Below are 23,237 nucleotides of genomic sequence, written 5' to 3'. Positions count from 1 at the left end.
GTTTTGGTTTAGAGGCCTTAGACAGGGGTGTGTGTGTGTGTCTCATCCATTTTCTTAGCAAATTATGAATATTTAAATAAATAATATAGTATTTTAAGTTGTCACCTAAGTTATTAATCCAATTCTGTAAAACAGTCTTTGAACTTTTCAGACACTGTAAGGAAGGGGTTTTACTGCTATTAAATCTAATAATTTTCCATCTCTGCACAAAGGTCCCCAAGTGTATATCCTAGAATAAATATAGTTATGGAAGAAAACCTGTAGTTAGGGCTAAAGATGCATGCTTTACAGCAAAACCTTTGAGCTGAGGTCTTGGAAAAGCTTTTTTTACCTAGCAGAGTACTGGTCTTTGTTTTGTCCAGGGTGTGTTCTGGATCAGTTGGGAGTTTTTCAAAGTGCCCCCCTTCACTTCTCTAGAAAGGTCACTTTTTATCACAGGGATTCCTTAAACTGTGGCCTTTGAAATATGAACCTACCTGACAATCTGTGTATGTGTAACCTTTTTTTTTTCTTTTTTTTTTTTTTTTAAAAAATCAGCAATCATCTGATCTTCCAGAAGGTGCAACTGTGCCAGCTTTGGGATTATCCAACAAAGCTGTTTTTGAAGGTACGACTAATGAGAAATAATGATGATGGTGCTTCATGTGAAACTTCTTTTAAAAATTATTGTTCTAGTGTACATCTTTTTGTTAGGTGTGTCATTGTAAGCTTGACTGCAAGTTTAGCACCTAAAAGTAAAATAACCCAAAGTGTTTATTTCTCTGGTAGCACTTAGATATGGTGCTTAAAAATCAAAAAAAGCACAAGTGAGAATCTTTCCTCCCTTTCTCTGCCTTTGGTTTCTCCCCTAAACACCCCCTAATGTCTTGTGCAAACCCAAAATGCTCTTTCCCTGCTTTTCATACTGTGTCCCACACCCCTGTAGGAAGTAACCCCACTCTGCACGGTGCTCCTGAGAGCCTCTTCTGTTGACTGATCTTGAGGAGTTTCATGTGGATGCTGGGGCTCATTGCTCTCCTGTGATGGGTCTGGGAGTAGCCAGGGCAGGATATTATTTGAATTCCCCCAACTGCCATTGTTCCTCTGTTTTCTCCATGCTCACTACCCGTGCCTCCCCTCCCCACTGCCCCCCCAAGACTGATGACTTTTAGCCAAAAAAATTAGTATTGAATAGTGTACTGTGAAATCTAGGTTCACAGTTGTTAAAGCAGAGCTACCTGTTCCTACTTGTGATTTCTCTGGAAAATACCGTGACCTCTGGAGTCCTTTTCACACTCTCCTCAACTGTTAGCACCCTTGTAAAGTAATGATTTGAGGGGGATAAGTCACATTTTGTGTTCCAGTGAAAATAGCCATAAACCTTCTCCAGATAAATGATGCTTTGTGAAAGTGTTTGGGAAGGCAGAATTAGTTAACCATCAGTAACTAATGTTGTTGGAGAGGTGTTGGGGATTGCATTGTGGGGGAACAAGGAGGGAAGGACAAACGTTTGTCTAGAACGATAAAAACAACTGAGTTGAGACGGGGGATGAACTGGTAATCTGGTGTTTAATAAAGTCTCTGGTAAAAATGCACTTACACTGGAGTCTACAAATTAGGTCAGACCTGTTTTTTTTCTCCACTTAAAGCTTTATCAGAAGGTGTGAATTAAAAAAGGAAGCATTTTAATAAGCTTTGTCTCCAGGGTCTTCAATGGCAATGCAGCTAAATTTTCCTAAATCTTCTATGAGAGAAAAGTAGCTCAGTTGTACTTGAAGTAACTCATAAAATGTATTTTGGCTAAAACTCTTTTTTTTCTGATTTCTCATGAGTCCTTCTGCTGAGAGGGGAAAAAAATCCTTCTAGAGTATCATTACACACAGAATAACTAATTTCCATTAATTTCATGCAGCACACCCAGAAGCAGCACTATGAGTAGAAAAGCTGTTAAATTTTCCTGCATTGTTCACCATTGCCCACCCAGTGCTGTCAGCACTGGTGGCTTAGGTTAAAGCCCCAAGACCTTTCTTGCTTACTCTGCAGAGGAATCTTCATGGTGAGCGATGATCAGATAGTGGTCTCAAATTAGATTGATGTTGCTAATTTCATTTTCAAGGGGAGAGAAGATGAGAAGATAATCTTTCTGTTCTGCTTTTTCTGTACCTGCTTTTTTAAACTGCTGTATTTGAATTGTGCATTTGGCATAAAGTTAGATTCTGTCTGAGAACAACTGTTGCCAAACTCTGTATTTTTTTTCTTAAATAATACCTTCAAAGTGAAGGACAGAGTTGAATTTTACCTTAAAATTAACAGGAGTAGTTTCAGTTACTTCTGGTACTTTTTCCTAAGCTAAGGACTGAGCCCTTGGCAGTTTTGCTGAAGTTTGCAAATTGTAGATACACTGCTGCAAGTATGTCTTTTTATTTAGGGGTCTACATTAAATTTAGGAATTCATCATTTGTATCTGAGATTTTTGCCTTAAACATTTTCAAATGTTTAAGGAAAGGTTTAATGTTGGGGAAGCACAGGTTAGACTCCTGATGACTCTTCTTTCAGATAAATCAAAATCTTTAAGAATCTCTAGGACTGTGCTGATGGAGAGAGGTCAGTCTCAGAATGGAATTAGTCCAAAGATTGGAATTTTTTTTTTCTTCTATTCATTCCCATGTGCATTAAAATAACTAGATTCTAATATTCATATTATTGTAACTCTGGAAGCAGAGAAACCTAATTTCAATTACTTATATTGTAAAAACAATAGATGTTTTTTACTTGTATAATAAACTCTCATATTTTCCCTCCTGTCAAGCATGTTCTCTCTAGCTAATGAAGTCCTTACTTTGAACAGGAGATATGGCTGTTCAACCAGCTGAGGATGAAGAAACATTTAATACCATTTCAAATCAGTATCCTGAGATTTATTTTCAACCCATGATCCTTACAGGTATGAGGTTCATTTCTATTGTGTGAAATAGAGAATTAGGGTCATTGGATATAAACTTGAAACATTATTTAGCTGTTTTCAGATTATTTAGTACCATATTTGAGTATGTTGTACAAATGTCTTTTAGAACCTCCCCCAGAGGATCACTTGCTGCAGAACACCTTGTGGCCTGAAGTTCAGAAGTTGTAAGTTTTATTTTTCTTTCTTTTGCTTAATTTGCAAAATTTCCAGAAAGCTATTGTTACATATTAATGTAGTCTGGTCTTGTAACTTTTCCTATTTTACTACCCAATTTGACTTTGTATGCAGTGTATTCCTTGTAAAATAAATAAATTATATGTATATAAATGTTAGGGAACAATGCAGAAAATAGCAATTAGGACTGTCATGTCACAAAATTTTATTTCATTAGTTGTTTCTGTACCAGTGAAATATGTATGTTTTTTAACACAAAGTTATTCTTTTGAGTCTGTAATGATCAAACTTTAATTGTCCCTTTGGATGTTTGTCTTTTGAAGGTCTGTTTAGGGCACTGGTTCCTGGCTTTTTTTTTTCCTCCTTGTTCCAAGAGAATAGTAACATTTCTGGTCTTCTCTAAGGAACTGTGGCATGTTTTCGTGGTCTTATCTGTGCTCTGGAATGTGATGCAGCATCTTTCCATGCTGCAGCCTTTATGTCTGTCTGCTCAGCACATCTGCTTAAAAAAAACCCCTTGTCTGTCTGCATAAGGAGTTCTCTGCTTCTTTCCACTTTGTGAAACAGACTTGCAGATCAAGTTTGTCTTTCTGATATGGAAGTAAAAGCTGAGGCATCAAATCAGAAGCTTTCCCCTAAAGCCTAACAGAATTGTAAGATCACAGAATCATTCAGGTTGGAAAAGACCCTTGGGATCATCAAGTCCAACCATCAGCCCTACTCTGCAAAGTTCTCCCCTACACCATATCCCCCAGCATCTCATCTAAACGACCCTTAAACACATCCAGGGATGGTGACTCCACCACCTCCCTGGGCAGCCTATTCCACTGTCTGACCACTCTTTCTGTGAAAAATTTTTTCCTAATGTCCAGTCTAAACCTCCCCTGTTGCAGTTTAAAGCCATTCCCTCCTGTTCTATCGCTAATCACCTGTGAGAAGAGACCAGCACCACCCTCTCTATAATGTTCTTTCAGGTAGTTGTAGAGAGTGATGAGGTCTCCCTTTAGCCTTCTCCTCATAGGATCTGTTCTCCAGGCCCTTCACCAGCTTCGTTGCTCTCCTCTGCACTCGCTTCAGCACCTCGATATCCCTCTCGTATTGAGGTGCCCAAAACTGGACACAATACTCCAGGTGTGGCCTCACCAGTGCAGAGTACAGGGGGACTATCACCTCCCTACTTCCGCTGGTCACACTATTTCTAATACAAGCCAGGATGCCGTTGGCTTTCTTGGCCACCTGGGCACACTGCTGGCTCATGTTCAGCTGTTTGTGAATTAGAACCCCCAGATCCTTCTCTTCCAGACAGCTCTCCAGCCACACCTCCCCAAGCCTGTGGCGATGCATGGGGTTGTTGTGGCCCAAGTGCAGGACCTGGCCCTTGGCCTTGTTGAAGCTCATCCCATTAACGTTGGCCCACCGATCCAATCTATCCAAGTCTCTCTGTAGTGCCTCCCTATCTTCTTGCAGATCAACACTCCCGCTTAACTTGGTGTCATCAAGATGCAATAGATGGAAGCAGCAGCCAAAACAGAATGTGTCTAGCAGTAGAGCAAAGTGATGAATGTTGAGTAAGACAGTTAGGAACCCAGTTTGGGTATTGAATGCTGACAGGGGGTGGTGAATTACAAAGACAATAGGGTTACGTGGTCATGGCAAGAATTGTTTTGTGGTTGCAGGGTTTTAGAATTTTTCAGCTGTGTTTTGTTCCTTCTTTTCCAAGATTCACAACAACTCGCAGATGAAGGTTGTCACCTCATTTGTTCCCTAAGGATCCCAGTAACATTAGGCTACACTTCCACAAGCTTAAAAGGTTTAATATCAAAGTATAGCACAAAGAAACAAATCATCTCAAGCTCTTATGGGTTTATTATCTGAATCTCCCAAAAGATGATCTCAGGCAGGAACAAGGAGAATGTTGAGCCTTTGCTGGTGATTAACAGCTACTTTTATACATTACCAGTTTTGTGACTTCAGTTGGAGGGGACAGGAAATAAAAAAAACATTGGGAAAATAGTTTGCAGGTTGCATTCATTTGTCCAAGTAGGAGGTTTTGTAGGAGCTCATCTTTACCTTTAACTGGGCAGTTAATCTTCTTTGTATGCTTTTAAGCTCTCTTACTGTGTTTGTACTCAAAAGTGCTTCTAAGAGGGAAGCTGGTAGGTATTAGACCATATCTGCACATTTTGTAATTTCCAGCTGTTACATTAAATGCTTCTCCTGTGCTTGCTATGCCCGCTAATGCACCCACTCACATAAGTAGTTTGATGAGGGATCTTTTAAGTGGTGAAAAGGCGCCAAGGCCAAAATTTTTCTTCATTTGCCTTTGACATTTCTCAAAGTCTAGTCAGACATTAATCTTTGATATTCTGCTACAGAAGTATTGCCTATCTGCTTTTATATCCTGCATTCATTAAAATAACTGCATTTTATGATGGTTGTCAGGGGACTTACCTGAGCAATTTTTCCTGTTTTTAGAGATACTGCGAATGACAAGGGTTCTTTTATGCAAGGGCAACAAGATGTAAAGCATTCATAGACTTTCAGGTTTTTTTGCTCAGGATAATCTTGAAAGAAGTAACATGAAATCGCATAATGTAGATTTCAAGTTGCCATAGCAGCAGAAAAACAGTGTGAGGAACTGACTTGCTAAAAATAGCTTGTTTGTCATTGACATTTGTGTATTCCCAGCACTAACTTGACACAGAATTTTGAAGGATTAGTGTTGGGTTTTGAAAAGTGTTTGCTTGAGTAGGTTTTAGTATGAAGAACTTGCTGAATTTTTTACATAATCTAACAACTTTAAAATAAAAATATGATAAATCCTGTGAGAGTATGCTAATCTTTATCCTCTTGGAAAATTACCATAGAGAGTTTATATGCAGCAGGCTGAGATTAAAGCCGAGGTGTTGACATAAATATATATGTTTATATGCATGTGCATTTCATGTAATACACTTGGAAGTCTTGAGAGATCCTTTTTGACACTAGAAAATTACTGTAATCATTTGTCTGGACACTAAAAGTCTAGTCAGTTTACCTCTGCATAAAAAATTGCTGTGAATTGCACATTGCTGAGGCAAAATCGCTTGTGGTTGAAAATGTCGTTTTGTTATTCATTCATGCAGTTGCTTCTCTCCATTGTGAACCTTTTTTTGGTGTTGGACTTCATAATGAAGGGATTGGATTGCATGTATGGGGGCAGGGGAAGGGGTTGTACTGGAGCATCTATACTTGCAAGGCTCATACACTCTTATAAACAGCATCTCCTATCGCCACTAACTATTCTCTTTACTGGAGACAGCACTGGGCTATATAGGCTGTTGGTCTGACCTGTGATAGTCCTTGCAAAAGACGGTATTTTAGGTTTTATTTTCATTTAAAGAGAAAGATTACATTTTAATGCTTCTATTTAGCAAGAACAAAGTTGCATGCAGAAGCTCAAAATGTTTCTGTCAAGCGCTCTTCAGTACTACATTTAGGAGATAAAACCAATGTAATTGAGAACTTGTTTCACAGGTTATTTTTCCTTCATTGAATTTCAGGAATTTTATACTTTTCATGGAATAAATACTTCTCAGTTTTAGAAAATTGACTTTCAATGGTTTTCACTACGAAATAGTCTCCAGGAATGCACTTTAAAAGTAAGCATTATGATAAAACTCCTGCAGGTGGCAGATTAAGAGAAAGACACGCAATAGTACCTTTCTCATTATAAGATACAATGCAATTTGCAAATTAACATTACACTTAAGCACAGCTACCAATCCCTCTCACCCCTGAAGACCCAGGCACAGTTACTCTTCATGAAAAGCCAGTGCATCCCCAGTCTTCAGACATGAGTGTGGCAGTCTGTCTATGGAATATGCCCAGCAGCAACTCTTCTGGACTCCATTCAACAGATACAGGCAGTAATTTGTCATTTAAACAGATGGCTGTTTTGGCAGCAAGTGAAATCCCATGAACATAATCCCATATAAGAACTTCTTTGCAACGCTACTGACCAAAACAGTTTATTAAGAGAACTGCCCATCTCTTCAGAGTTAGGAATCAAAGGAAACCACCCCCCACAACTGGTATTTAACTGATAGCTGTCCACTGTTTATAGATTGCATTTCCAATTTTACTTTATTTCCAGTCTGTTTTGTGACTGATTTTAATTTGTGTTAGTCTGTGTGGCATTTCTGCTTATTAGTTAAATCCCAGTCTGGATATGTGAGCTTGAATTCCAGCAGAACTCATGCAAAGACTGATTAAAAATCTATTTCTGGAGAACACTAGAAGTTTTGGGTTTTTTAGTGTTGTTTTCCTTTTCCAACATGATTCTTGTCCTCTAGTTCAGAAATCTTTCTTTCTGTATTTCACAGAACAGGCATCCTTTGGCTGGGTGTTTGTGGTGTATTTCTCTGGTGATCTTCAAGTCTGTGGCTTCTGTTTTTTATTTGTAGTGTTAAAATTGCTTTCCAAGGAAGTAAGAATACATTAAACATTGCTTTAGTTTGCTTTGTTAATCGTTAGTGTAGCTTCTGCCATGCTGATGCTTCAGGACTATGGAATGAGCTGGAGAGATTGTTCAGTAGTCAGTTCCTAAATGTGAAAATTTATACAGAAGTTTAAATTCAATGCTGAACATTGTTAGGAATTATTTGGTACATAATACTGAAACTGTGGTGAGAAGTTCCTGGCAGGTGCCTTTCATTTTCATCATCAGAGGGATTTAAATTAACATAAGAACCTTGATGCATACTGCAAAAATGACTGTGATGTGTTAAATACCTTTTCACATTTGTTTCAGATATGGACATGGATATGAAATTTTTTGTGTTGCTTGCAATAATTCAAACACTGTAATTGCCTCAGCATGTAAGGTAAGAAAAGATTCTAGCACCATCTAGTGAAAAGTGCCACTAAATTTCTAGGGCTGACAGAGCAGGGGTCAGAATTCAGTTTGGTCTTAATTCTGTTCTTTCACTTAAATGTGAAAGATTTTGTATAGATGACAGTTGCCTTGAAAAGGTGAGAGTGAATGCAGATAAGTTATTAGTCATAAATTATGTATGATTCATCTGAAGATATTAGTAAGATAAATCCTAACAAATATAGCTATAAAACATTTTCATACCGATATATTGTCAGGATTAGTGAAAATTCCCAGAGGAAAGCTGGGGGAACTTCCCAGAGGAAAACCTGATTGCAAGCCTTAAAACAAGCCGCCTAACATCTCAGTATTTTGAAACATGGACGTCTATATTTGCTTTCATTAATTCTCACTGATATTTTTTCCATCATACAGGCTTCCAAAAAAGAACATGCAGCAATTATTTTGTGGAGCACTACTTCTTGGAAGAAACTGCAGAGTTTGCCATTTCACAATCTGACTGTTACTCAGCTGGCATTTTCTCCTAATGACAAATTTTTATTAGCGGTTTCTAGAGACAGGAATTGGTCACTGTGGAGGAAACAAGACTCATCAGAGTCAGGTAAGATATGTGAAGTGGATATACACATTTGAAGACTTTGTGGTTTGTTCACTGTATTTGGTTTCAAAATATTTGAAAGAGAATTGGTAAAATATTTTAATTGGACGTTTTCCTTGCAACTTTTAAGAATTAATAGTGTTGTAGCCTCCTGTGGCTTTAAGAAGTGCAGTTAATGCATAGCCTCACAGTGTCCAGGGCAGAAATCGGGAGGTCTAAAGCCCAGCTGGAAGTTACTCTGGCTTCAGCAATCAAGGATAACAAGAAATGTTTCTATAAGTATGTCAGTAGCAAAAGAATGACCAGGGAGAGCCTCCATCCCCTGCTAGATGCAGGAGGAAACATCGTAACAAGTGATGAGGAGAAGGCTGAGGTCCTTAATGCCTTCTTTGCCTCAGTCTTTAATAACAAGACTAGTTGTATTGAGGGAATCCAGCCTCCTCAGCCAGAGGACAGAGACTGGGAGAACGACCCCACCGCGTTCCAGGAGGAGACAGTCAGTGACCTACTGCATCCATAGACACACACAAGTCTATGGGACCAGACAGGATACACCCGAGGGTGCTGAAGGAGCTGGCTGGGGTGCTCGCCAAGCCGCTTTCCATCCTTTACCAGCAGTCCTGGCTGACTGGGGAGGTCCTGACAGTTTGGAAACTGGTCAGTGTGACGCCCATCTATAAGAAGGGTCGGAAGGATGATCCGGGAAATTACAGGCCTGTCAGCTTGACTTCGGTACCCGGGAAGCTGATGGAGCAGCTCATCCTGAGTACCATCACACAACACATGCGGGACAACCAGATGATCAGGCCCAGTCAGCACGGGTTTATGAAAGGCAGGTCCTGCTTCACAAACCTGATCTCCTTCTACGACAGGGCGACCCGCTTATTGGATGAGGGAAAGGCTGTGGATGTAGTTTACCTTGATTTCAGTAAGGCCTTTGACACCATTTCCCACAGCATTCTCCTGGCAAAACTGACTGCTCGAGGCTTGGATGGGCACACGCCTTGCTGGGTAAAAAGCTGGCTGGATGGCCGGGCCCAAAGAGTTGTGGTGAACGGAGTTAAATCCAGTTGGCGGCCGGTCACGAGTGGTGTCCCCCAGGGCTCGGTTTTGGGGCACTCCTGTTTAACATCTTTATTGATGATCTAGACGAGGGGATCGAGTGCACCCTCAGTAAGTTTGCAGATGACACCCAGTTGGGTGGGAGTATTGATCTGCTCGAGGGTAGGGAGGCTCTGCAGAGAGATCTGGACAGGCTGGAGCGATGGGCTAAGGCCAACTGTAGGAGTTTCAATAAGGCCAAATGCCGGGTGCTGCACTTGGGCCACAACAACCCCCAGCAGCGCTATAGGCTTGGGGAGGAGTGGCTGGAGAGCTGCCAGTCAGAGGGACCTGGGGGTGTTGATTGACAGCCGGCTGAACATGAGCCAGCAGTGTGCCCAGGTGGCCAAGAAGGCCAATGGCATCCTGGCCTGTATCAGAAATAGCATGGCCAGCAGGGACAGGGAAGTGATCTTACCCCTGTACTCGGCACTGGTGAGGCCGCACCTTGATTACTGTGTTCAGTTTTGGGCCCCTCACTACAAAAAGGACATTGAATTACTCGAGCGTGTCCAGAGAAGGGCAACGAAGCTGGTGAAGGGTCTGGAGCACATGTCGTACGAGGAGCGGCTGAGGGAACTGGGGTTGTTTAGTCTGGAGAAGAGGAGGCTGAGGGGAGACCTCATCGCCCTCTACAACTACCTGAAAGGAGGTTGCAGAGAGCTGGGGATGAGTCTCTTTAACCAAGTAACAAGCGATAGGACAAGAGTAATAGCCTCGAGTTGCGCCAGGGAAAGTTTAGACTAGATATTAGGAAGTATTTCTTTACAGAACAGGTTGTTAGGCATTGGAATGGGCTGCCCAGGGAGGTGGTGGAGTCCCCATCCCTGGAGGTGTTTAAGAGTCGGGTTGACATATCATTTAGGGATATGGTGTAGTTGGGATCTGTCAATGTTAAGTTAATGGTTGGACTGGATGATCTTCAAGGTCCTTTCCAACCTAGACGATTCTGTGTGATTCTGTGTAATGGAGTACAGGAAAGCTGGAAGGGGAATTAAAATGTGGATAAGAATATAATCAGGCCTTAAATGCCGTTTAATTGATGGATGTAATGAAGTCTGCTGTTTGTCCTCCTGCCTTCTGCTTGTGATTGTATGTTTCAGATTTACTGAAATCGAGTACATAGTATGCTGGGGTGTAATGCTTGAGTTTCAAACTGGTATTCTGTTAAGGAAAACCTTCCTCTTGGTGTCTTTACAGGGCAAGGCTGGAAGGTTCATTGCTACACCCATGTCCTGCATACTGCTGCCTTGTCCCTGTTTGCAGGGAATGACACTTTGAGACTCTTGACAGGATTAATCTCTATCTTTGGTGTGGCTTTCTGATAATCCTATACAATTGATTAATTTGACTGGAACTGGCTCTGTCTGGAGAAAAAGCTGATAGTAAAGATTCAGTTGACTTTCTCATTAAGACTTTGAGCCTTGCAAAATCACGAGGAGATTGCTATTGAACATTTTAATGGATTCCTAGAACAGATGCTTGTGCTGAAAATTATTATCATTGCACTGTTGGCTTAAATAGCACATAAACGCTACTGGGCTCTGTAGAGTTTTCCTAGAGACTTGGCAGTGAGATTTGGCCCCTTCAGACATGTCCAGTTGCATCCTGGCTTTAGATTTCTGTTCTATTCAGACTTATATTCTAAAGCCTGGCATATTGTCCACAGTAGTTACATGATGTTTCAGGATAAGGAGTATGAATTCTCATAGGAAGTAGAGGAAATCCTCTTTTCATCTGTTCATCAATAACTCTTCTGTCTACAAAGAACATCACTGTCAGTGTAAAACAAAACTGCTGTTATTGGCATCCCAAGAAGTGGTTACTCAAAGTCTACACTCTAAAACAATAGACTTTTCTACTTAGGAAAAGCATTCCTATTTACTGATCTGCTGATCAGGTTTATTGCCTGATTGAATGCATGTTGAAATGGCAGCCTGTCTCTTTGGACACAGATTAATCTTTACAATTAGATCGTTATGATTTGAGCTTTTGGGGCTTTACTGGTAAATAGGAACTGCAGTGAAATTATTTAGGATACACGTACACATGGTAAATGTTGCACTATACTAAAACTTTGGAAGTCAGTGTTCTTATGAAAAACTTGTATAGAAAGAATGTGAAGGTCTTATACTGGGACTTAAATTCTTTTGAAAGAGATATTTGTGTAAAAGATCAAACTGTTCCGTCTGTTTTAGTGCTCTAAAGACTGATTGATACGGTCTTGATTGGGTGCTAATTATCATTGTGATAGTGTTGGAAAAAAGATATTTATGTGGTGCTAAGTATTCCCAGTTGCTTTGAAGATGAGTGGAGTAATGTCTGAGTATTCCTGCAATTCTTGCATAGAGTTAAGTAAGAGTAACAATTACTTTTAATATGTAAAGTAGTTGAAGCAAGGGTTTTGCTCTATATGTTTTATTCCAGGACCAGTCTTCAGTTGCTGTGCATACACAGACAAAAATACAGCTGTTCACAGTCGAATCATTTGGTCTTGTGATTGGACACCAGATAGCAAGTATTTTATTACTGGCAGTCGGGACAAAAAGGTACTTAATATAAAAGCAATTTTAAAAGCCCAGAATTATTTTAAATGTATTTTAGATTAGTAAATGCTGTGTTATAATGAGCCCATATTCTATAAATATCACTAAAAGTTTGTTGTGTGTATTTCCACAGAAATCAGTGAGACTTTCATATGCTAAAGTGCTTGAGTATGTATGTAGAAGACTGGTCTGCCAGTTGGACTTTCTCCGTGTTTTTCATACAGCAATACAAACATACGTCACATAACTCTAAATTTTTCTTTAACTTTGATAACAGAATCTGGTTTTGTTGTCAGGATCTTTAATGAAATCAGACAGACTGTTGAAAAAGTTGAATCTTTGTAGATAGACATTGTAGACTATTTTTTGTGTCATCCACTTTGTTCTGTGCCCTGGAAATATTTTAAGTTAGTTATTTCTTATGTTTTTGTAAATGCATTTACAAAAAGATTAAAGTGAAAATTCCTAGATGATTCTCTTTTTTTCAGGTCATTATCTGGGGCCAGTGCAATTTATCTGTGACTACTGAAGGAAATATGTTGGATTCAATCAAGCCCTGTTCAACAGTACTGGATGCCGGGGATTCTGTTACTGCTGTTGGTATCAGCCGTGTGCTTACTCCCCATGGAAGGTATTGCTGTTTTTCTGTAATACCATTTTGTGTTTAATTTGAAATTAGTATTTTTCCCCTTTAGTCAGTTTTCTGTGGCTAAACAGCTCCTAAAATCTACCTGTCAAATATTGTGACCATTCTTTGACTGAATGACCTCTACTCTTTTCTTTCCTACCCTTCTTTTCAGGTGGTGACTTCTCCAAACAGTGTAACAAGAGAAAAAAAAAAAAGGGGTGGGGGGGATGAACATACCTGAAATACATTAATTCTTTCAACAATATTGATGTTGTAATAAACTCTTCAGTTTTTTCCTAACCAAATATATTTTGCAGGTTTCTGCTTTACTCATTTTTTTTTATGAAGAAGCTTTGATTTAAATTGTGATTTTCTTTTTTTTAAATGTTATTTTCATGGAAAAGTAAATATTGATTTGAAGGGCAAGGTGCAACACAGTGTTTGAGTGCTAGTTCTTTCTAGCTTGCATTAGAGCCAGCTTCACTGAGCTGCCTACTGTAATCTCTTTCAGAACTAATGCTGTTATTCTCTTGACAGATATATTGTTGCAGTAGGCTTAGAGAATGGGAAGATTATTTTGTACACATGGAAGCAGAGTGGGCAAGAACCAGCACTAGCTGATTGGACCACGTGTGTTGAGATGGATAACAGGTATGTCTTTTGAATTAAGTTAAGAGCAAGGAAATATTATTCTTGAGACTAATAGTGATGGAGTTCTCTTATTCTAGTATAAAGTCATATGAAATGGGTTTATTTGTATATCAAAAATTGTTATCCTTTTAGGAAAAGGTTGGTCCCTGAAAGTCTAAAGATGTCTTTAAGCAAAACCTGGAAATAAAAATATGGGTTATTTAGATTTATTAAAAAAACCCAACAAACCCCAATGAAAACCAAGGGTGGGGGAGGTTAAACCCCAAAATACTTCATGCCATATGAATGCTTTGAGAAATATTACCCTTTGTTGGCCTCACTTTGGGAAAAAAAAAAAAAGCTTTATTACCTTTAGCCATAAAAATAGATAAAAAACACTGCAGAGGGGTGGAAAAGAATCATTGTCTATATATGTCAGCAAAACATTTTGTAGTGGACAATAGCAAGCTTTCAAGAGCAGTTTCTAGCAGAATCCAAAGGCATAACAAGCTATATGTGGTGCTGCTGTGGTGACAGCTAGAGAAACTCTCTGTAGAGAGACTTTGAATGTTTCACTTGAAGCACTCTCCTAGATTTTTCTTTCATATACTGGCATTGGTAGTACCAGAAATGAAATTCGATGGTGACTTTGGCCTGTGTGTGTTTGAAGTGAGTTGGAAAGAGACACCAGATAACAGGAAATCTCAGGCTAAAAGCCAGAAATCTGTCATATCTCAGTAATTGAGATGCTAGACTTGCAGCTTAATGTGGTAAAACTTGAAATCAATAGCTGTTTAAATTATTGATGAGTGAGAGGATAAAATGTCATTAGTGTTAATGGTCCTGCTTATTTTAAGAACTTAATACCTGCTGGTTGTCACAAGTCAGTTTTTCCTCAGTTGGTAGTGTTAACAGAAGAGTACTAATTATATAAATGTTGATGTTTACATTCACATGCCCAATGGTGTTTGACATTTTGCAGTTATGTATGGATTTCTTTTTGTTGCAGCCAAAGTCATGCTCTTGCTGTGAAACGTTTATGTTGGAGACATCATGCGGGCAGAGCTGGACATAATGACCTGAACAGCAGCGAGTGGTTGCAGCTTGCAAGTTGTGGAGCTGATCATTGTGTTAAGATATTCAATGTCAACAGATTTGCTCTTTAGCAAAGACAGCAGGCCTGTCTGTGCAAAACAGATTCACAACGATTTATTTCCTCTTTTAGCCAGTTTGATTGTTGAATTTTCTGTTTTCTGCTGTAGAAAGTGAAACATCTGACATGTAACTTATTAAAGCAGCTTTTGTGGTAGCTTGAAATGTCAACTATTTTTCTAATTCTGCAGTTCCAGGAATAGGAAGTATTTTGTGTGGTTTGGCTGGTGAACATCCTGGAACTGAGGGATGGGAGGTGGGGTAGGGCATGGGAGAAGAATAGTGAGACAGCTTTGTTCACTGTGACTCCAAGGGTATGTGGGAAGCTGCTGGTACTTGGGGGATTCTGTGCTTGGGATTGTGAGTGGAGTACTGAATTTTTAACTCCTTATTCCTGTTAAAATTAACTGTCAGTTGGCCTGCCAGTGCTGATATTGCATGTTTAAGCATGTGCAGTTAACCAGAGATCAGAGTAAAATATACAGCTCTCTCCAGTTGCCTTCTGAATGTATATTACAGTCCTGGTCCAAATCTTAGACCACCTTACTTTAGAAGCAGTAGTTTCTGTTTGCATGCTTGGACAGGCCTGCTTGTTTGTTTTTATTAATTTCTTATGCTGTGCAGAGTGCTGAGCTCACGCTTCTTGGTCATGTGGGGCTTAAAGCCTAACTCAGAGACCACTTAAATTTTCTGGTGTCTTCCCTGTGAGTCTGCTCTGAGCAGAGTGCTATAGAAGAGCTACCTCTTACTCTGCTTGAGGGCTATCCTCTACAGTTTGGCTGGAAAAGCTTATAGATATCAGTAAGCAGGAGCTAAAAGGTGGCAGCCATTCCTTGCACTGCCTTTGGACTCTTCCTGACTTTTGAACTCCTTATCTATTCTGGTGAAAACAGGTTAACTTAGTTGTCAGTGTAACTTAAATAGAATGGTAATAGATGGTGAGTACTTAAGAAAGAAACCTTTACCTCAGCAGGTCTCTATCTGATTCCAAAGTCTAATTTAGAAATCAGTTAAAATTTGGGAATTAAATTATTTTTGTTCTAGAACCACTTGCTACCTGAACTGGTAGTGCAGAAGTAATTTGAATTGTGTTTAACTTTTTACTGTGTTGCATCTTTAGATAGAGTACAGTTGTTACAGTGGGCCAAACTCTTTTCAGAATAATTATGTTTTAAAGATTTTTATATTTTCACTTTTTATTTTCAATTCTGTTTTTCAGCATTAAAAAGAAAATTCTTTAAAATTACTTAGAGGAATAAAAACGTGACTTCTTATTAAAGATGCTTTGCTACATTTAAGTTGTGGTACCCAGTGCTTTCCTTACATGTGTGCTTCAAGCATTTGAGTAGTGTATTTTACTTGTCCAGGAATTTTTAAACAACCGTAGACTGTATCCTGGCAAAAGAAAGTCATAACTTATTGCTCATGAGGTTTCAAAAAGCTGCCAAAAGTGGAACTTTTTTCTACGTCACAATTGTAATTTAGTATCTTACCTACAACTTGATGATAATACTTTCCAATGCTAGTACGTCTTGCCATGCGGCCACTCTTGCATATAGGCAAAAGTGAAACATCATGCTAGTTGTCCCTCTCTCCTATTTTGTGAAATGCTCTCATTAAACAAGCATCAGCTGTTGTATGATTTAGTAATCCATTCCATTACCCCTGGGACTTGTGTGACTCAATCGCATTGAAGAATATACCTCATTGTTCCAACTTTACATCAGACTAGTCTGTTGATCTGCAAAGTCTAAATGTTTGTAACAGACGCTTTTTATTTTCAATTAAGTTAGAGCTTGTCAAGAGACACCTCAACACATAACACTGTACATTAAAAAAAAAAAAAAATTATCATCTTTGTTCACATATCACTTTGCTATAAAGTGAGCGTGACTTTTACATATGCCTTTATCTTCTCAGTAAATCCACTAAAGTCTTCTCAAACCAGCATGTAAATCAACATCGGGGTAGCAAGTCAGATACTGATTTCATTATCTGAACTAATATCAGAAAACTATTTGGATCGATGTAAGTGTGGTATCAAGGAAAAATAGTGTAATTATAGTGATCATTCTGGGGATATCATTGGCTGCCTAATGAAGAACAGAGTTCTTTAAACAGCAAAATAGTACCCTTTAAGATTATTATAAGAGTGCCTAGAAAATTTGGGGTTCGGTTTGTTTTAAAAAATGAAGAAAAGCTAACATTTGCCAGATATTTCCTATATTCATTCTACTTCATTATTCTTGTTATATTGGTTTGATAAATAATTCTGGAATCAAGTGCCTTCTTGCTATATTTCCTTTTTGTTTTGTTCCCCAAAACTGTCTTAATTAGGTTTTTATTTGAAAGAATCTACTGTTGGTTTTGTTCACTGAATGGCTACCACTTCTGTTTTCTTCCATGTGCTTTTCTTTTGTATATACCTACTCGGAGAGACTCAATTCATTAAAAATAATGCATGCATTCATGTAGTATTTCATACATAAAAAAAAGAATAAATTATGGCTTCAGTCATATTCACCTGACTGACCTGACTGTAGTCCTGTTTACCTACCGAGATGTCTAACTGCTATATGTATCCATTTTTATTCTACATTTTCTTCTATGCCCTGTTGTTGTCTCTTGTGAAATGCTGTTGTCTCTTGTGAAATGCCATGCCTCTTTTCATTCCTACTCATCCTTTTTTTTTTTTTCTTTCTTAAAAATGTGGTTATTCTTCATGGCCTCCCCTCAATGAAAACTCTAATTGTGCTCAGGTGTATTTTGGAAGATGGAGTTGGCCTCTGTACTTTGCAAGTTGCTTGTATCACTCTTTTTATAGCAGATAGTAAAATGTCATACAATAAAACCAAAGTTGAGGTAAATGTGATCTTATTTCTTTCCATTTATCTTCAAGACTATCAAATAGTCCTGCCAACTCCAACCTTAGGAAGCTCTGACTTTTCACAACAGAGCCTCTGATATTGCATTTTTTTTCTCTTAACAATGTGATGCAAGATCATGTCTGATGGTCAAGGGTGAAAACTTGCTGTCCGGAATTGGGGTGGTCCCAGCTTTGCACTACCCTTTCCTGCCAGTCCTAAGGTAAGGTGTAAGGGTGGTGTTCAAGTGATAAAAGCCCAGAGGCAGATGGTACTCATCAGAATGCACCTGTCTATAGCAACCTAATACTCTGCATGAATTTTCTAACTATAGCATTACATATTTCTGAGTTTCTGTCTTCATTTCTGTTACCTGTTTGGTCAAAGGCAGTGTGTTTATATTAAACCGCTGTGATCTAGCAGGACACAAACCTGACGCAGTATCCCCTATAAACTGAGGCTCTCCATAGTGCTAGTTACGCTTTACTGTCCAGGGTTTTATTAACCAGCCTTTGCATCCAAAATGTGCAGAGCTGTGTCTATGCAGGTTTAGAGAGCTAAGCTGCTTAGCACCTCTGCAGCCTTCATGTGCTACTTTCTGAAGTACCATGGGCTGATTGACATATGTGTTCATGTACCTTACCACTAAATAATAGCATATGTTTAATTAAATGTTGCTATAAGCCCAGACTCAGACGAGGCCTTGTTTCCCACAGATTTGGGCTCTTTGCAGATTGTGAGTTTTCATCAGTTTTCTTGTGAATAAGTTACTTTTTAAAGCTTTTGTGTGTGGATTTTCATCTCCAGCATGTGACCTCAAGGCGCAGCTTCTTGTCTGATGGATTTTTTTTTTTTTCCTTCTATTTCAAGCCTATAAAATCTGTGGATTTTTATCTTTGAACATTCTACCTTTCAGACAGACCTGGGTTGAAATGATCCAGTTGATTAAAATAACGCGTAAGGATGTGTGCCCATGTGTGTAAACTGAAAGACAAGATTGGTGTACTCTTAAATTAAGAGTACCAGGGTAAAAAACCCAATTTACAAATATGTAACTAAAGCTCTGACAAAATATCAACACTCAGCTCATTTTGCCCTTATGTAATTAATGTTTTGTCTTTTAATGATGGGCTCTACCAATAGGTTTAAAGCTTGCATGGTACTGAAAGAAAAACATTACAGAATATCTATTTTTAAAACTCCTTTATTGTTTTGTCCATGTGGTTGCTATTGGAAAATATCACAATAATGATATCGGGTTTTACCCCAAAATCTCAATTCCAGGAAGCAAATTGCTTCCTACACTGCAATTGGTGGGTAAGTTTCCAAATTATTTCTTTTTTCATTTTAAATTATCAGCTGTTGCATCTTTCTGCATCAACTAGAGCCATAAATATATTTCAAAAGCCTGTAATCATCCCAGCCTGAAACTTGGTGGCATCTGCTTTCAAATACTACACACCATAGTGTTTTATTTCTACTCAAATTTTCATTGTAAGCTTATATTGACGTTTTATCTCCCCCTACCTCATTCAAAGCAATGTAAATAAGCTGGTGCCATTAGCCTCTCCAAGCTGTCCCATTAAAGAGCACCTGGAAAATGCACCATTAGGAAGGAGAGTGTCATGTTCTGCAGGGGGAAATCTTAATTCTGGCATCTTTATGTGGACAAAAAAAAAGCCCATTTATCACTGAGCAAAGATGTTTAAAGACTTCTTTAAACTTACAAATTAAAGAGCTGGTATACAGGAAAGACAAAAGCAAACAATTTACAGTTTCTTTGAGGCTTTTTCCTCTGTTTCAGTGAACATAGCCCTTATAAATCATCTGCTACTGAAAGTGAAGCTCTAGAATTATTCGAAGATCAAAACTCAAGACTTGATACTAGTCAAGTAAATAAAATTATTTTTTTATTGATTGTAAAACATTATGCACTAGAAGAAAGTGTAATAAACTGTAGTCTTTTGGGCTAGTCTGAAATAATGCTTTAAGAAATGAGCTGTTGGCAATGTATGTGGGTATTCTGAAATTCTCTGCTCATTGTACAGTGCCATTGAGAATGGAGTTGAAAAAATTGATGGGATAAACTACAATTTTGCAAAGAATGTTCTAATACCTTTTGATAATATTTGAGGTAAAGCAATCCCATTGATATTTTAGATGCACGCTATCAAAAGTATTTTACTGGCTTTATGCTTGTTCTGAGGAGACTTCATGGCCAATGATATGAACAGACTGTTTTATGTAGTCAGACTTAAAGGAGTAGGATTGTTTTGTCTTACAGTAGAGGCATCTGAAAAAGCAAGCAAGAAACGGCTGGATATTGTTGTTTATAATCTGAGATCTATAACCAAAATCAAATTATTATTGAGATTATCCAAAGCCATCTTAAACCTGTTAGTCCAGGATGTAGGCATCCTCAGGTCTGTGTTGGACCAAAAAAGTGTGCTAACACTGACTTTAGAGGTAAGGATGCTGTGGAGTCCACTGGGATCTGGAGGACAGAACGAGCTGCTTCTGTAACTGGGAAGATGAGAGATGCTGACATTCAGCCCTAGGAACACCTGCCTGGGCTCCACGTGGCAGGCTTGCTAAACACTTCTGCCCGCGGCGAGCTATCAATTGTGCCCATTTTTCAGTTATGAAATGGAAAAGAAGGAGCAGGTTCCATGTTATGCTAAGCCTTAAAAAACCCCTGTATAATCTTCTGCTGTCATCTGTCTTGTGGGCTGGGACTCCAGAAGTAACTAGAAGCTGGTGAAAATTTCAAGGAAGTCAATTATTGAGCTCTCAGCTATTGAAAACATCACTTTCACAACTCTGAGTAATCTCTGTTTTCCCAAATATTTTACGGGAAGAAATAAGAATGCTCCGAGGCTCACTGCCGATTGCAGCTATTGCGGAGATGAGGGAAGAGGAGGAAACAGCTGTGTCCTCATTTAGACTTGAATCTCACTTTAAAGAAGTGGCTGTTGCAAATAAGGAAACTTTAAAATAACTGAAATGGGCAGCAAAAATATTGCTTGCTCTGTTTTAAGGAGCATCTGGAGCTGTACAAAGGATGAGACAAAATCTCTGACAGTACAAAAATCAGAATTTGCCTTTAGTGCATTAGGAAGCTGTTGGAGGTGGGAGTTGCTGAGCACAGTTTAGCAATGCTCTACTACTGCCGTTTTACCAGCAGTACTTTATCAGGATCTGCAGTGGTAGTTTTGTGGTGGTAGGGCAGTGTGTTTACCCCACACCTTTCCCAGCTCTTGACCCTCCAACCATTCCCCCTTTTGCCCTGTGTAGCAGCACATCCTCATACCGTTGTGGGACCTTCCTTCAGACACTCCAGAGGCTGCTTTTGTGCCTGTGCCAACCACCAGATTCCCCTTATCCTGCTGCTTTTTCTGATAGAAAGCCTGGAGGGCTACAGGCTCCCTTTGCCAGTCCCTGATACTCATATTCAAGCACAGCTCCTGCTCTTACCTTGTGTGACCAGCTCTGGTGACTGCATTTGAGTAGCTTGTGTTCAATGGCATTTTTAAACTTTGCTAGCATCATCGTTTTATTTTCTGCAGTAATTCATCTATGTTGTAGTGCAGTCATAAAGCTAAAAATGATCTCTCGCTCTTTCTGAAAGGAGTTTAGAGTAGACCATATGACAAAGCCTGATGCTGTACAATAATAACAGGGCTAGCTCCAGTACCCCAGGGTACCTGTACCAACTGGGCATGCCCTAGACTTGAAGTCCTCTGAGAGCTGCTCAATGTAATTGGTGTTTGCATGATTCAGCCAACATTACTGCTGTACAGACGAGAGGAGAGGAGGTGTTATGCTTGAGGTAATTGCCATGTTACAGTAGTGTCACCCTTATATAAACTCTAGCTGATCCCAACTGAAATAACAAGGGATGCAGCAACCAGATTTTTTACTGCGGAGGAGCTATTTCCCCTTGAACCAAGAGCTTGTGCAAACAAGGATGCCTGATCTCGTGGGGTTTTTTCCTAAGCCTTTTTACTCATCTACTGTTCTTCTAAGAAGGCTTTTTGTGCTCTTCGTCCCTTCTCCATTCTTGCAGGTCCCTAAATCCTCATATAAGCAATCCTTATGTTCTCAACATCCTCTTCTCCCTTCCTATTGTTCTTGTTAGATAATCTTATGCTTTTTAATACATGATCCTAAGAGACTTTATGCATATCTAGTATAACATCCTCTTGGTATTTTCTCTTCTGCCTTCTATGTCTCTGTGTCTGATTCTTCCTTTGCTGGGTTTTGGGCTTTTGGTATTTACACAGGCTGTCCATTCTCATTACCTCCTTTTTCTCTGACAGCAAATTGCCGGCATATGTGTGAGCAGCACACCCTCCCTCCCTTGCTAAAGCATAAGTTGTCTACCTGCCACTGGGGGAATTATTCTCCTCTACAAAAATGAATTTACTGCAGTCTCCCCAAGGGAATCTCTCCTAGTGCTTTTCAAGATAAAGCAATCGTTATGTTTGCCTTTCTGTTTCATAATCTTGGAGAGTCTGCATCCTAGGAGTTTTCATATAAAGATGTGCCTCTGAGAGAATACCTGTACTCCACAGACACACTTTTTAGAGCATAGGAGCTTTCTGCTCTTTAAGCTCTTTGCTTTGACATGGTAGGCAGTGCTATATGGGGCAGTCGCCTATCGATTCTCTACATGATACAAGTTCTCATCACTGTCTGCAGAGAGCACTGAGCTGTACCCTGTGTTTCTCTTTCTCTGCAGAAGAGGTTCAGCCAGGGAGGTTGAAAAAGCTGCAGCTTGCGGAAGTGCCTAAGATGCCTGTAGCTTGCTCTGTGTATGTCTTCAGGGTGAGTCTGTCCAACCTACACTGGCACTAAAGGTGCAATGTAGAATCCTACCATGGGTGCTTTGGTCAAACTTCCATTTCTTTGGTGCATGCATACGATCTTTCTGTATCACAAACATTGCTGTGCCTTCAGCAACAGTCCCAGTTCACTAAGCCCATTGGTATTAGTTGAGGTGGGAGCCCCTCTGTAGCTGGTGAGCATTGATTCAGGCTGGTAGACTGCCCCTATAGTTATAGCTACATGAAATGTAGCCTGGTAAAGCAAACAAAAAGGTGTAAATACTGTTTCTGGTTAGCTACTACTAGGCTAAGGACATCTTCAACTTTTTCTACCCATCAAAATTAATTTGGGTATGTTTTATCATGTAAAAAGTATTATCATAACTCAAAACAGGATTTATGTCTGGGATGTGAAATTCTGCAATTCCCATTAATTGCTCAGGAATCCATTTCTGTAGGTTAGTGGTACTGAAATTTAGCACAGAGATTTCGTTAACTGAAATAAAACCAGACTGTGGTTCACAGAGCAATAGGGTCATGGGATTATTAAAATTGAAAGGGAGGTCAGGAAGTCTCTAGTCCAAACTTCTGCTCTAGGCAGGGTCAGCTATGAGATCAGACCAGGCTGCTCAGAGCTTCATCCAGTCTGGTCTGGAAAATCTCAAAGGATGGAGACTGTGCAGCCTCTCCGAGCAACATGTTTCATTGCTGACTCTCTTCACGGTGAAAAAGTTTCTTCTTATATCACAGAATCATTCAGGTTGGAAAAGACCCTTGGGATCATCGAGTCCAACCATCAGCCCTACTCTACAAAGCTCTCCCCTACACCATATCCCCCAGCATCTCATCTAAATGACCCTTAAACACATCCAGGGATGGTGACTCCACTACCTCTCTG

The 23,237-nt window shown here is 39.4% G+C and overlaps 1 protein-coding gene across 2 annotated transcripts in view; it reads left to right on the top strand.

The window, feature by feature from the left end:
- Positions 1 to 17,518, top strand: part of ELP2 (elongator acetyltransferase complex subunit 2) — a 49,940-nt gene extending 32,422 nt beyond the window's left edge. For both annotated transcript variants that reach the window (XM_074876172.1, XM_074876163.1), the window contains 9 exons: positions 538 to 607; positions 2,828 to 2,923; positions 3,051 to 3,108; positions 7,911 to 7,983; positions 8,409 to 8,595; positions 12,121 to 12,242; positions 12,728 to 12,870; positions 13,405 to 13,518; positions 14,507 to 17,518. In XM_074876172.1, coding sequence (XP_074732273.1) covers positions 538 to 607; positions 2,828 to 2,923; positions 3,051 to 3,108; positions 7,911 to 7,983; positions 8,409 to 8,595; positions 12,121 to 12,242; positions 12,728 to 12,870; positions 13,405 to 13,518; positions 14,507 to 14,663 — 1,020 coding nt within the window. In that variant the 3' untranslated portion in view covers positions 14,664 to 17,518. The remainder of the gene's footprint in view (positions 1 to 537; positions 608 to 2,827; positions 2,924 to 3,050; positions 3,109 to 7,910; positions 7,984 to 8,408; positions 8,596 to 12,120; positions 12,243 to 12,727; positions 12,871 to 13,404; positions 13,519 to 14,506) is intronic.
- Positions 17,519 to 23,237: the final 5,719 nt, after the last annotated feature.

Source organism: Strix uralensis, chromosome 1 (genome assembly GCF_047716275.1).
Source record: "Strix uralensis isolate ZFMK-TIS-50842 chromosome 1, bStrUra1, whole genome shotgun sequence".
NCBI lineage: Eukaryota > Metazoa > Chordata > Aves > Strigiformes > Strigidae > Strix > Strix uralensis.
The sequence above is the reverse complement of the archived record's forward strand: the minus strand, read 5'-3'. Positions and strand labels throughout refer to the sequence as shown.